The 12696-nt window shown below is 59.3% G+C and overlaps 1 protein-coding gene across 4 annotated transcripts in view; it reads left to right on the forward strand.

Annotated features, from left to right (window-relative positions):
* STAB1 (stabilin 1) overlaps nucleotides 1-12692 on the forward strand; it is a 53846-nt gene extending 41154 nt beyond the window's left edge. For 2 of the 4 annotated variants that reach the window (XM_071439859.1, XM_071439861.1), the window contains 22 exons: nucleotides 543-689; nucleotides 804-938; nucleotides 1515-1574; nucleotides 1675-1851; nucleotides 2342-2428; nucleotides 2893-3039; nucleotides 3209-3274; nucleotides 3757-3985; nucleotides 4614-4763; nucleotides 5298-5402; nucleotides 5859-5966; nucleotides 6132-6325; nucleotides 6929-7073; nucleotides 7479-7612; nucleotides 7941-8106; nucleotides 8271-8377; nucleotides 8593-8712; nucleotides 9088-9240; nucleotides 9361-9480; nucleotides 9681-9821; nucleotides 10053-10226; nucleotides 10308-12692. In XM_071439859.1, coding sequence (XP_071295960.1) covers nucleotides 543-689; nucleotides 804-938; nucleotides 1515-1574; nucleotides 1675-1851; nucleotides 2342-2428; nucleotides 2893-3039; nucleotides 3209-3274; nucleotides 3757-3985; nucleotides 4614-4763; nucleotides 5298-5402; nucleotides 5859-5966; nucleotides 6132-6325; nucleotides 6929-7073; nucleotides 7479-7612; nucleotides 7941-8106; nucleotides 8271-8377; nucleotides 8593-8712; nucleotides 9088-9240; nucleotides 9361-9480; nucleotides 9681-9821; nucleotides 10053-10226; nucleotides 10308-10358 — 2916 coding nt within the window. In that variant the 3' untranslated portion in view covers nucleotides 10359-12692. Of the gene's footprint in view, nucleotides 1-542; nucleotides 690-803; nucleotides 939-1514; nucleotides 1575-1674; nucleotides 1852-2341; nucleotides 2429-2892; nucleotides 3040-3208; nucleotides 3275-3756; nucleotides 3986-4613; nucleotides 4764-5297; nucleotides 5403-5858; nucleotides 5967-6131; nucleotides 6326-6928; nucleotides 7074-7478; nucleotides 7613-7940; nucleotides 8107-8270; nucleotides 8378-8592; nucleotides 8713-9087; nucleotides 9241-9332; nucleotides 9481-9680; nucleotides 9822-10052; nucleotides 10227-10307 lie in introns of those variants that run through there. The other 2 variants (XM_071439860.1, XR_011681195.1) reach the window with 2 other exon arrangements.
* The last annotated feature ends 4 nt before the right edge of the window (nucleotides 12693-12696 follow it).

A 12696-nucleotide genomic window follows, 5' to 3' on the forward strand; every position in this document is an offset into this window, starting at 1 on the left:
TGCCCAGTGAACCAAAGCCAAGGGGCTGCACCATGGAGAGGTAAAGGCATCCATCCCCTGTTCTCCATCAGTGTAAAAGCAGAAGTTTGGAGGCATCTCACTGAGGAGACAACCTGGACATATCTCCTCTTGTAAGGAGATATGACCATCATCTCTTGTTGGAGATGACATCTTGTGGGCCTCAGAGGCACTGTGCCAGATCAGTGGTGTGTGGTGGCTTTGGTGCCCATGGGGCTGGTAACAACAAGGCTCCCATCATCTGTGACAGACCCCTTACTCCTTCTCAGGAATAATAAAATGGCAGCTTTTTGGTGTCAGTGTAATAGAATATCCTGACCCCATCACTGACTAGTCAAGCTGGTTGAAATTTCCCAAAGCTGTCAAATGGTTTTGTGTCTTCAGTGTGTTTTGGGGGGACCATCTTCCCTTCAGGGATGAGTCAGAGGGAACTCAGGCAGTCCAGGTCTCCCTCATTGGGGCAGGGGGCCCTGTGTGCAAGGCAAAGTGCCCTGGTGTGACCTCACTCTGTTTTCTGTCTGCAGTTTGAGGAGTGGAAGAGCAGAGGCCTCCTCCGGGACCTGCTTCGCTACCACATGGTGGGCTGCCAGAAGCTGCTCTCCAGTGACCTGGAAGGCCAGGAGTCCCTTACATCTTTATCTGGCCACAAAATAAAGATCACAGTGAACGAGGTACTTCCCTTTGCAGTCCCATTTGTCAGGATGTCACTTTTCCTGTCGTGTGAAGGCGCTGTGTCTGTGGCAGCTGCTGGCTGTGCAGGCCTCAGCAGGTCCCCTCTCTCTCAGAATAGCATCACTCTCAACGAGGAAGCCACAGTGCTCACCAGTGACATCGTAGGTGTGAATGGGGTCATCCACTTCATCAACAAGATCCTCATTCCCAGTGACCTGCTGGGCCAGAACATCTCAAAGCTCTCACAGGTAAGGCTGGAGCCGTGCCCTGCTCTCAGGGCTGTGCTGAGCTCAGGGACAGGATCTGTCTCCCAGCAGAGCTGCCTCAGCCCAAAGCTGCCTGGGCTGCTCTTCCTCCCTGTCCCTGCCTGCCCAGGGGTTGTCTGAGGCCACAGATTTGGCTTGTGAAGGTGACAGCATTTGTGGGATATTTGGAACATAAGGAGCCTTTTCCATCATGAGGGAACAACAGTTCTGGGTGTAGGCAGGAGGATCTTGTCCCATGCCAACCATTACACTCCTTTTCCAGCACAGAGCAGGTTGCAGCATGAGTTTGCCAATGTCTCTCTGTGACTCCTTAAGCAAGCATTAGGGGCTTAGAGAGCCTGCATTTTACAGAATATAACACATTTACTGTGCACAACAGAGTGCTGGAATTCATCCCAGCTCCTGCCATAGCAGTGTCTATCCAGGATGAATCAGAAAAGTGGTGGCTGCTGAATGCCAGCCCTTTCCAGGCCAAACCATCAGCACGATGGTGACAGAGATAAATTTGTGTTTATGGGGAACCCTTGGTGTCAGTTGTTTGCTTTCCTCCCTGTGCAGCAGAACATCACGGAGGTGGCCGAGGCCTTTGGGTACAGCGTTTACAGCAAGCTGCTGCAGGTGAGCCGCTGCCCCTGCCGCCCCGGGGAGGTGCTGCGTGCCGGGGCACGGTCACGGTGGGCTCGGGGCTCCCCCCTGGTGTCGCTGTGCTGTCGGGCAGGACGCGGAGCTGCTGCCGCTGCTCGCTAACCCCGTGCACAGACCCCTCACGCTGCTCTGGCCCACGGACGCCGCCTTCAGCGCCCTCCCGGAGAGCCGGCAGAAGTTCCTGTACCGCAGGGAGCACCGCGACGTGCTGGCCTCCTACCTCAAAGCACACATCATCAGGGACACCAAGGTAAACGGGACAGCACACAGCTGCCAGGGCCACACCAGGTGCCGCTGTGGCTGTGTCAGAGTGACCTTGCCAAATACTCTGCTGCCATAGAGCACACAGTGCCACCCATTGTCTTGAGAAGACCCAAAGTTGTTTGAGCACTTGAGGCACCTACAGCATCATGGTGAACCTCTGGTGGCTGAGCTGAAACCTTCTGTCATCAGCTCCTGGGGAGCTGCAAGGCTCACAAACAGGCTCTTGTGTACAGGGCTATGAGCGAGGGGAGAGCCCAGCTGAGCAAAGCCAGGCCCTGCTTTTTCACACTGGCCTCTCACTGTGCAGGAATCTGGGACTAACCCAGCACACCTGTGCTGTGCCACCCACACCAGCTTCAGGGACTGCCACATCACACCCCTCTGAGGCTGACCACTGACCCCTGCCCTCACCATGTCTTAAAATGAACTCCCAGTTTTGCCAGTCTCTCCTTCACATTCTTCTTTTCCCCTCTTAGATTGTTGCTGGTAACGTGCCCCAGGTTGAAACCATACGGACCATGCACGGCTCCACCATCTCACTCAGCTGCAGCAAAGCCCACGTGGTGAGTGTTGGTGAATCCAGGCTTGGCTTCCCATGGAGCAAGTGTCCCTGGGCATGGCCATGGGGCATCTGGTGCTTCTGGCAGGGAGTGGACACAGAGCTGGGGTGCTTGCAGGCTGGGACAGCCCATTCCCTGGCTACAGCTGTGCTGTAGAGAGGCACAAGGCATGTCCAGCTGGCAGGGAGTGCACAGGGATCTGCTACCTGCACATGAATGTCACAATGACCTGGCTGCATGGTGCCACAACCTCCAGAGAGCACGTGCTGCATGGACAGAGGCCATCCTTACGACAGGTGGCTGTGAAAAGTGTTAAGTGGGAAGGGTGGTCAAGGACACGTGCACAGAGATTTTGCAGCTCTTGGAGTGATTAAGAAGCCATGGCAGCCCAAACTGAGCCACTTCTGGGTGGTGCAGCCAGGATGTAGGATGTACCAGAATCACAAGTTGCTTTCTTCCTCTGTTAGGGGGAGATTCTGGTGGGGAACGGTGACGCCACCATCATCCAGAGGCACATGGAGTTCAATGGGGGCATTGCTTATGGCATTGATAGATTGTTGGAGCCACCAGATCTGGGATCTCGGTGTGACGAGTTCACCCTGACTGAGCTGCCGGTGAGCACCTGGGATGGGCTGAATGAGGATCTGGGCCACCCATGCAGCCTGTGCCTGGGAACAGGGGCCCCTGGAGAGCTTGCTGCCCTCCCTTGGCAAAGCTCTGAGCAGCCAAGAGAGGCAGCAGCATGGATTGAGTTGTTGTGAGGTCTCTTTCTCCCCTCCACAGGGATCTGCAGAGAGCTGTGGACTCTGTGGCTTCGAGCCACCCTGCCCTGCTGGCTCCGTTCAACGGGTAAAGCTCACAGCTTTGTCACCAGGGAGGCCCAGAGGAGACAACCCCCACGTGCCCCTCATGTTTTAGCAGCACAATGAAGGCTCACCTGTGTGTGGCAAGCCCTTGGCTCTCTCACATGGTCCATGCCTTGCCCCAAGTCATGCAGGAGTTGGGCTGAAAAATATGGGGCCCAGTGGTCTTTGCTGGGTCAGTCCTGCGTGGGTGGCTCTGGGTGCTTTACAGCAAAAAAGCTCAGCCTGGGAGTGGCTCAGGGATCCCATAGTGAGCAGCCTTGGGAGGCAGTGGCTGTACCCCATTCTCACTGCTGGCTTCTGGCACAACCCTGAGGTTCCTCTGGGGCTCCATTGTCACCAGCCCCCCGCATATGTTAGGAAGCCTCTGTTGCTTGCCATAAAACTGAATGAGTGGCACAAGAAAAGTCAGGGTGAGTTATCAGTGATCAGTGTGGCAATCTCTGTGTTCTGCCTGTTTCCTCACAGGGGGAAACCAGGCGCTGCTACTATTATGGAAACCACCTGCTGAGGAACACCTTCCTGTTCCACCACAACTCCCTCCTGCGGCCGGCCTGGCCCCCGCACTCCCCGTGGGACCCCTTCAGGAGACACTTCTCTTCCAGGGGGCCTCTCAGACGAGGCTGCAGGAGGAGCTGCGTGTCCAGCCTCTGGGTCCCGCAGTGCTGTGCCAACCACTATGGCCGGGACTGTCGGGGTAAGAGCCACACCCTGTCCCGCCCGGCCCTGTCCCCTGCGGGAAGGTGACATTGCTGGCTCAGCACACCCGACATCCATGAGCGTGCTTCCCCGGAGAAGGGCGGGCAAAACCCCAGGCGGGGAGCCCCAGCCTGTAGAGGGCGCAGGGAGCAATACCCTGAGATTGTGACAAGAGGTTCCCTTTCCTTGAGAATATCCTTTCTCTGCGGAGAGCCCTGGGCACAGGCCTGCTGGGGGTAGCTGTCAGACATATCAGTCACCTCTAGATGTTGGCAATGCCAATCCCTGGCATCTGCCCTCTGTGCCATGGGCAGCTTTCACATCCTTGGGTGAGTCTGCTGTTAGTGTGGGGCAGGAGAGCACAGACCCAGCGCACCACAGCAGGGCTTCTTCCCAGGCTGGAAGCTGTGTCAAATTTGCCCCTCTTGCCCCCATTCCTAAGTTTTCCTGTCATGAGATGTCCCCAGCACTCAGTGCCTAGACTGCTGAGCTGTCTGCGGTCCGAGCACCCCGTGAGCAGCAGCTCAGGGCACCTGGTGTGCGGGGTCTGAGGGGAGGGGGCAAAGGGACCCTCCAGCACAGCGTCCCTTTGTCGCCAGAGCCTCACTAAGGTGCCCCATTTGCAGCGTGCCCAGGAGGGCTGGAGGCGCCGTGCAACAACCGTGGCACCTGCGACGACAAAATCGGCGGCTCAGGGGTCTGCAACTGCAGCCAGGAGTTCATCGGGACGGGCTGCGAGCTGTGCGCGCCCGGCAGATACGGCCCGGAATGCCGAGGTACCGCGGCTGGGCGGGGCGGGGGCAGCGCTGGCCTCAGCCCCTGCAGCACACGGCTGATAAGGGCACAGCGCCAGAGCCCTCCTCGTTTGTTGAGCACAGCTGAGAGCCCCAGCTTGGGAGAAACTATGTGCTGTGAGCTGGGGGATGCAGAAGTTGTGATGAACCCCATTAAGAAAGAGGACATGCTCAGCAGGGACCTGTGCCATGTGAGACAAAAGCAAAGAGAGGGAAAAGAGAATTCTTCATCCTCCCATCCCAAACCAGGCCTCACGGGGTCTCAAGAAATGTTTCAGAGTGAGAAACACATTCCAGAAATGCCCAGGGGAGAGGACTGATGGGGTACTGTGGGTGCAGAGGCTTCTCTTCCTCTGTGGAGGGCGTGTGTGACAGGGGGCCAGGACTGGCAGGGAGGGATGTATGGGGCTCCTGTGCCCACCTTCACACCTGTCCACAATGCCACATTTCTGCCACGTGGCTGTCCCAGGGCCCTTCCACCAAGGCATAAATGCTGTGTTTGTCCATTCCTCACAGAGTGCAACTGTACTGAGAATGGTGTGTGCAATGGAGGCCTGCACGGCGATGGCTTCTGCTTCTGTGCCGAGGGCTGGACTGGGGAGCGCTGTGAAACCAGACTGGGTGAGGGGTGCTCAGCCATTCCCTGGGACCCACCTGCTGTTCCCTGGGACCTGCTGCCACATGGCTGCTTTCCCAGGAGCTGGGTAGTTCAAGCAGCTGTTCAGAAAGATCTCCAAAAAGGAACTCTCAGTTGTGAGGCTCATCCCGAGATCTGCCACATGCTGTTGAATTTCACAAGGGTTTGGGTGGTGAGGAGAAAAGCTCTGCTGGATCATGAGCAAGTCCCTGAGCTCAGGTGTTCCAGGCAGGGCTCGAGGCTGAGGTGAAGATGTGAGGTGTGTTCGATGGAGTAACAAACCTCTGTGTTTGGGCAAGGCACCTGCAGAAGAGGACGGAGGGAGGGAGGGACAGAGGTGGGAGTGTGGGGTGGGTGGCCTGGGGCAGAGGCTGGTGGTGGCAGCCGTGCCCGTGTCACAGTCCTGCGGTCACTGTGAGCCGGGTGTGTTCTGGTTTCAGTGGTGACACCCACCTGCTCTCCGCCGTGCCACGCCCAGGCCGCCTGCCGCGCCGGGAACCTCTGCGAGTGCGACCTGCACTACGAGGGGGACGGGAGAACCTGCTCAGGTACGGCAGCCGCGGGGCTGGGCCGCAGGGGGGGCGGACACGGGGGCAGGACAGCAGGTGACCGTCTGCCGATGGCCACGTTGGCATGACAACTGGCAGGACAGCCAGGCTGCCCCCCAGGACACCTCATGAGATGGTTTAGTTAACCCAGGCTTCCCTCCGCAGTGATCGACATGTGCAGCCAGGACAACGGAGGCTGTGCCAGGCACGCACAGTGCTCACAAACGGGCGTGAACGTGTCCTGCGCCTGCAGCCCCGGCTACCGAGGGGACGGCTACATCTGCGAGCCCATCGACCGCTGTGCCGACGGCAGGAATGGGGACTGCAGCGAGCACGCCCGCTGCATCAGCACCGGCCCGGTGAGCGCGGCCCCGAGGGCCGGGGACATCCGTGTGCCTGGGAGAGCCGCCCAGCTGGGTGCCCGGGGACAGCCCTGTGACAGTGTCCCCCCTCCTGCAGTCCCCTGCCCCTCCTCTCCGGTGCCCTCAGGTGCTGCGCTCATCCTGCGGGTGCTTACCAGCAGGCAGGGGCTGTGCTGCTGTGACAGTTCTGGGGCTGAGGCTGTTTTCCCCCACTTCTCTATCTAAGGAGCAAGAGCTGTGTCAGTTGTGTCATTCCTGGGCTGGTTTGGGGGCTCCTGAATGGTCCTACAAGGACAATGCTTGCCATTTCTGCAGAAGAACCAAAGCTGATCACCACAGGCTAGAAGATAGGATTGGGAGCATGGTGTAGTGCAAGAGTCAGGAGCCATGTACCTCAAAGCTCAGCTCAAACAAACAGCACGTGCCAAGGACTCGATGTGACATTGCCTGGGTGTGGGGCTAGGACAAGGCCATGTGGCCTGTCACAGCTCTGTCACAGCATATAGAGGCATTCTGAAGGTTCATCCCCATCCTCACAGGGATGCAAGGATCCCCAGTGTGTTTGCATTCACACAATGCCACCCTTCCCTTGTGCTGCAGAACGAGCGGCGCTGCGAGTGCAAGCAGGGCTATGTTGGGGATGGGATCCAGTGCCTGCAGGAGGTGGTGCCCCCCACGGACCGGTGCCTGGATGCCAATGGGCAGTGCCACCACGAGGCCATCTGCACTGACCTGCACTTCCACGGTGAGTGTGCTCAGCCCTGCTGGCCAGGGATGCTGTTCCATGGAGAGGCCACATTCCCTCATCCTCCACCTTTGGCCTGGAGCTCCCCTCAGGAGAGCTGCAGGGTGGGATGGCCAAGGGGACAGGGGCTCATCTCTGTAGCTTGGCAAGGTTTTCACATTTTCCTTTTCCCTGCATGTCATATGGGGAGGGTAAGCCATCCTTGTCTGCTCCATGTGACGTGGCCTCTGGTGGCAGTGGCTCCCTTGTGGGGGGCGAGAAGCTCAGAGAAAGCCTCTCCCTCACTCGTGCCCTGTCCACATCCCACCCTCCTTGGCAGTGCTGCCCACAGTCACACACATGGCTGCCCAGGGAGGTGGCTCAGTGTGTCCTGTACTGATGCTCCTGGGCTTTGGTATTTTGCAGATAAGACCATGGGTGTGTTTCACCTGCAGTCACCCCGAAAAAAGTACGACTTCACCTACGAGCAGGCTCAGGCAGCCTGTGCTGCAGAAGGCGCTTCCCTGGCCACATTCCAGCAGCTGGGAGCAGCACAGCAGGTCAGGACAGGGGTGGCTCTGTCCCCTGTGGGGCTGGGACAGGCCACGCATCTCCCAGAGCCTGGGCCAGCCCAGGGGGGACATGTGGGTGGGTGACATGTGGGTGGGTGACCTCTCAGCCCCTCAGCCAGGCCCTATTGCTCCATCTATATCCATGAAACAGGAGGGCTGGTGGGTCTTGGCAGGCACACTGGGATGGGACCTGTGACTGTGCCCAACACTTTGGGTGTTGGGGGTATGGTGGATGAGGCACACTAAGAATGTTCATTGGGGCAGAAAATCTGGGACAGAGCTATTTTTAATCTAATCATTGGTTTTCCTCTTCTAGATGGGATTCCATCTGTGCTTGGTGGGTTGGCTGGACAATGGCACAGCTGGATACCCCACAGCCTACCCCAACCCCAGCTGTGGGTCCAGCCGTGTGGGCATTGTGGACTACGGCTCCCGAAGCAACCTGAGCGAGACCTGGGATGCGTTCTGCTACCGGGAGAAGGGTGAGGGTGCCAGCACTTCCCTGGGGACAGTCCTGTGCCAGTCCTCTGCACACCTCCTCTCCCCATGGCCATGTCCAGAGGGAACATGATGAGGGTATCAGAAATCAAAAGGTGCTTGGTGCAGCCAGCACTGGTGTCCCATCAGAGCCTGGTGTTCTTTGCAGATGTGACCTGCAGCTGCCGTGATGGGTTTGTGGGAGATGGGTACTGGTGCAGTGGGAAACTGCCCGATGTGCTCGCAGACCAGGACCGCTTCTCCACCTTCTATTCCGTAAGCAAGGCTCTCCTGGTGCTGCAGGAGCAGCCAGGCAGAGGGAGGGACCAGCTGGGACAGGGAGGAGTTGGGGTTTGGGCTGTCTGCAAGGTAAAGGCTACAGACACAGAGGGGGCTTCTTTCCATGGCTGGGGAGGTTTCTGGGCTGGGGAAGGGGATGGCATTGTGCTACCAGCAATGTGCTGATGGGGAAGATCTCCCATCTCTTCCAGATGTTGCTCAATTTTGCCAATGACACAGAAGAAGGACTGGATTTTTTCATGTATTTGTCTGATGTCTCTGCTCCCAAAACTCTCTTTGCCCCTCTGAATTCTGGCTTTGCAGACAATGAGGTAAGCAAGCAGGGTTGAAGTATCAGAGCCCCAGAGGAGAGCAGGTGTCACCAAAGCTGGCATGACAGTGTGAAATAGTCTGGGGAAGGAGGAGGAATGTGGGTCAGAGAGGATCAGTGGATTGGAGGCCTCCAGTCCAACCATTCCCTCAGAAAAGCCATTTAGGTCAGGATACTCAGAGCCTTCTCCAGCTGAGCTTTGACAATCCTAAGGGTGGCAAATCCCCTCTGCTCTGCACAGTTCTGTGCTATCTGTGAATGGAGCTGTCTGTGGCCATGAGAGAGCCTGGGCTTGGCTGGGGGGGCTGCACAGTAGCAGGGAAAGGGAAAGACCAGCTCATCCATTTCTCACCCCTGTGCACTGGTGCTTATTCAGACACTGACAGGAGAAGAACTGAAGCTCCACGTGTCATCCAGCAATGTCATCCTCTTCAGCTTCAACCTCACAACGGGCACCATCATCCCATCCCAGTCAGGATATGACCTGCATGTATCAGAGCTCCCAGCAAGCAACAGTACAAAGCACTCAGTAGGTTTAGCCTTGGCAGAGGGCAAAAAACGCCACAAGTTTTCACCACATCTCTTTTGAGACAGGGAATGATGGGGAGCCTTTCTGGGCAGGTGACATCATCTGTGTCCTGTGCTGTAGGACGCCAAGGGGATCAATGACACGATGATTGTGGAGTGGGACATCGTAGCTTTCAATGGCATCATTCACGTGATAGCAGAGCCGCTGAGGATCCCACCGCCCCTTGTTCACCTTGGCCAGGTGAGCCTGGGGCACGAACAGGGCTGGCATCAGGCCTGGGGATGATGTGACAGAGTCATCCCAAGAGCTGGCCTTGTCCTCTGCTCCTGGTACGGCTCTTTTTGGGAGGGCTGCCCACAGCATCACTGCGGAGCAGCAGCAGGGGCGGTGCCATCGCTGTGCCGGGGCAGCGCCGTCAGGGGGCCGCTGTTTTGGCACAGGTGAACGGTGCGGGGCCGGGCTCCGTGGCCACGGGGACGTTGTCAGCGTTGTGCTTCGCGCTGGTGCTGCTTGCCGGTGCCGGCGCCGCCTACTACTGCGTGAGGAGGCGGCGGCAGCAGGGGCAGTTCGGGTACTATCAGGTACGGGCGAGCTGGGGAGCGGGACGGGGGCCGAGGGCGGTGGATGGAGCCGGGGGTCGGGCGGATCGGCCGGGGCCGGTGCGGGGTGCAGGGTCCCGGTGCCGGGTGCGGGTGGCTGCGTGCGAGAGGGCGGGCCGCCAGGGGGAGCCCGTGGGCGACAACGGGCGGGGGGTGGGCGGGGCTTTCCGGGCCCGGTGCCGCAGCGCCGCCCACCCGGCGCTCCCGCCGCAGGCCGATCTCCGCGGGGACGAGGAGCACGAGGAGGAGGAGGAGGAGGAGGCGGCGGCGCGGCCCCGGCCGGACCGCGCGGGCCCGCGCACCGCTAGGCCCCGCCCGCAGCGGCCGCTCGTGGCCATTCCCAACCCGCTGTACGGCGGCCACGCCCCCGACTACGAACCGCTGCACGTGAGCCACGCCCCGCCCCGCCCCGCTCCCTCCGCCCCGCCCCGCAGGACCCGCGCTCACGCCGCGCTCTCTGCCCCGCAGGACCCGCCCCTGGCGGACACCGGCACCGACCCCCGCGGGTTCCCGCAGTGACCCCGCGCGGCCCCGACCCGACCGCACCGCACCGCGGGGAAATAAACAGCTCAGCGCCACCGGCTGTGCCCGCGCCTGCCTCGCCGCCCCGGCCCCGGCCTCCCACCGCCCGCCCCGCCGCTACCGGCCGCCCCCAGCAGGTGGGAGCTCCAGCCCCTCGTGCCCCCGCCCACGCCTGTCATGGCCCCGTACAAGGTGGTGCCTGCCCAAGGTCCGGCATCCACAGCCCAGTTCAGCCGCTCCTAGGGACGGCCCCTCCGTGCTCACGTGCAGCAGCCCCCGGGGCCCGCCGGGCCTCGCTCCCGTGCTCTCACACTGCCCCGTAGTCAGGTGCGAGTCTCGTCCGTCACCACCCCGAACACCCTCTGGGACACACCTTTCACCTTTCCGGGTGCCCTCGGCCAGCACTGCCGCTGTAAGGGCACCACTGCTCTGTGCTGATCGCCCTCCGACCAGCCTCGCTCTTCAGCCCAGGCTGCCCTCGGTCACGCCCCCAGGGCAGGCAGAGAAGCGGGTTAGTCAGTTAGTGACACATGCTGCAGACGTTTATTGAGCTACACACTACACACAGCACAAAGAAAATGCCACATGCACCTACTACAGGTGTTTGATTAGAGCAGCCACGTTAACAGATTGTCCAAGCCACTGAGTTGAGCAAAAGGCATCTTGAAAGTGTGCGATAGGCTGGCACATGGCACAAAGACAAGGCAGTGACACACAAGTGACAGACTGACAGGCCAGCTGGCACAGCACTGGGGAGGAACAGGTAGGAGAAGAGTGTGAGTGTGTGTGTGTGTGTGTGTGTGTGTGTGTGTGTGACTCACTGAGGGTTGCTGACACACGCAGCACCTTTGTCTGAGTCACAGGTCCTGGCACAGGGTCCTCCACACTGCCCTGGTTTCTCTCCCTCAGCTGCCCCCACACTGACACACCCAGCCCCTACAGCCATGAGCACAGCCCAGTGCTCACACACCCCTAGTGCCCAGCTCCCTCCAAACCCACAGCCCTTACCCACTCGACAGTCACTCCCTCACCTCCTCTGTGCCTGCTCACTGCCAGGCCTTCCTTCCTCTGTCACCTCAACACCGACTGTCCCTGAGCAAGCTGGCACTGTCACCCTTGTTGCCATCTGCAAGTGGTGCAGCAGTGAGGGGAGGAGAAGGAGGACCAAGGTGGCAATCAGTATTGCCACCCCTTCATCCTACAGCCATCACTTCCCCACACCAAGTAGCTTTCTGAGGGCATGAGCTCCTGGCTCTTAGGGCCAACCAGTATCACAGTGGCACAAACTCCCAATACCCCCTTTCCACCCCACCTGTCCTCTGCCCCTCCTCAACACCCTGCATGGCCCTGGGACAATCTAAGCCTGGACAGGACCAGCAAGGCCCTGAGCCAGTGCAGAGCCCACTTTCTGCACCTCACATCCTAGACCAGCTCTCACCTTCCTGGGCCTCCTGCCTGTCACCTTTGTCCACTCCTATAGACTCTGGCATCACTATTAGCATCTCTTTGCTCTTCCACCTGCTGAGGAGGCACCACAGGGCTTTGTCTGGCCACGCTCCCCACAGCACTTCACACTCGCCCCCTCCCCAGACATCCTCACCTGCCCCTCCAGCCACATTAGGCCACATCTCAGTGAACACAGATGAAGGTCACCACCTCTGCTGCCAGCCCTGCACCTTCCCTGCAGGGCTGAACACATCCCTCTGCAGCTCACAGCAGAGCACACCACATCAACTGCCAAAGTATTGATGTCACATGGCATCAAACCCCAAAATACCAACAGTGCACAGCCTTAAGCTTTCTCAAAAAGCAGCCACATCCTCAGCCAGTAACTCTGAGACCCTGTGACCTACTCCCACACCCAAGGCTTGCACATCCTGCCCAGTGACCCAGCAGAGCCCCCAGCTGCACAGACCAGTCTGGTGGGGAGCTGGACAGGTAATGCTGCTGCTGCTTTGTCATGTGATGCACTCACTGATGGGCTTGAGTGGTTGCCCAGCTGGCAGCCCTGACCCTCCCTGTCCATCTCCAGAGTCACCCACACTGCAGTCCCAGGCTATGGGGGCAGCTATAGACCTGACACACCTTGTCACACCTCCCATTGGTTGTTGTCACCAAGCACTGGAGATGTGGAGCTCCGTGCCTGAGCCACATGTCTGGGCTCAGAGCAGGGAGGGGCAGTGTCCCACTACCAGCATTGGCCCTTCCACCTCACCTACTCCTAGAGAGGACTCCCTGTACAAGCACCCATCCTCTGTGCAGCCTGCAGTGCACTTCAGGGAAAGGGATGGGGCCAGTGAAGGGAAGAAATAAACACACCATCTACACAGACACG

This window comes from Agelaius tricolor, unplaced genomic scaffold (assembly GCF_023055355.1).
Source record: "Agelaius tricolor isolate 1412-34295 unplaced genomic scaffold, bAgeTri1.0.p SCAF_14, whole genome shotgun sequence".
NCBI classification, from domain to species: Eukaryota; Metazoa; Chordata; class Aves; order Passeriformes; family Icteridae; genus Agelaius; species Agelaius tricolor.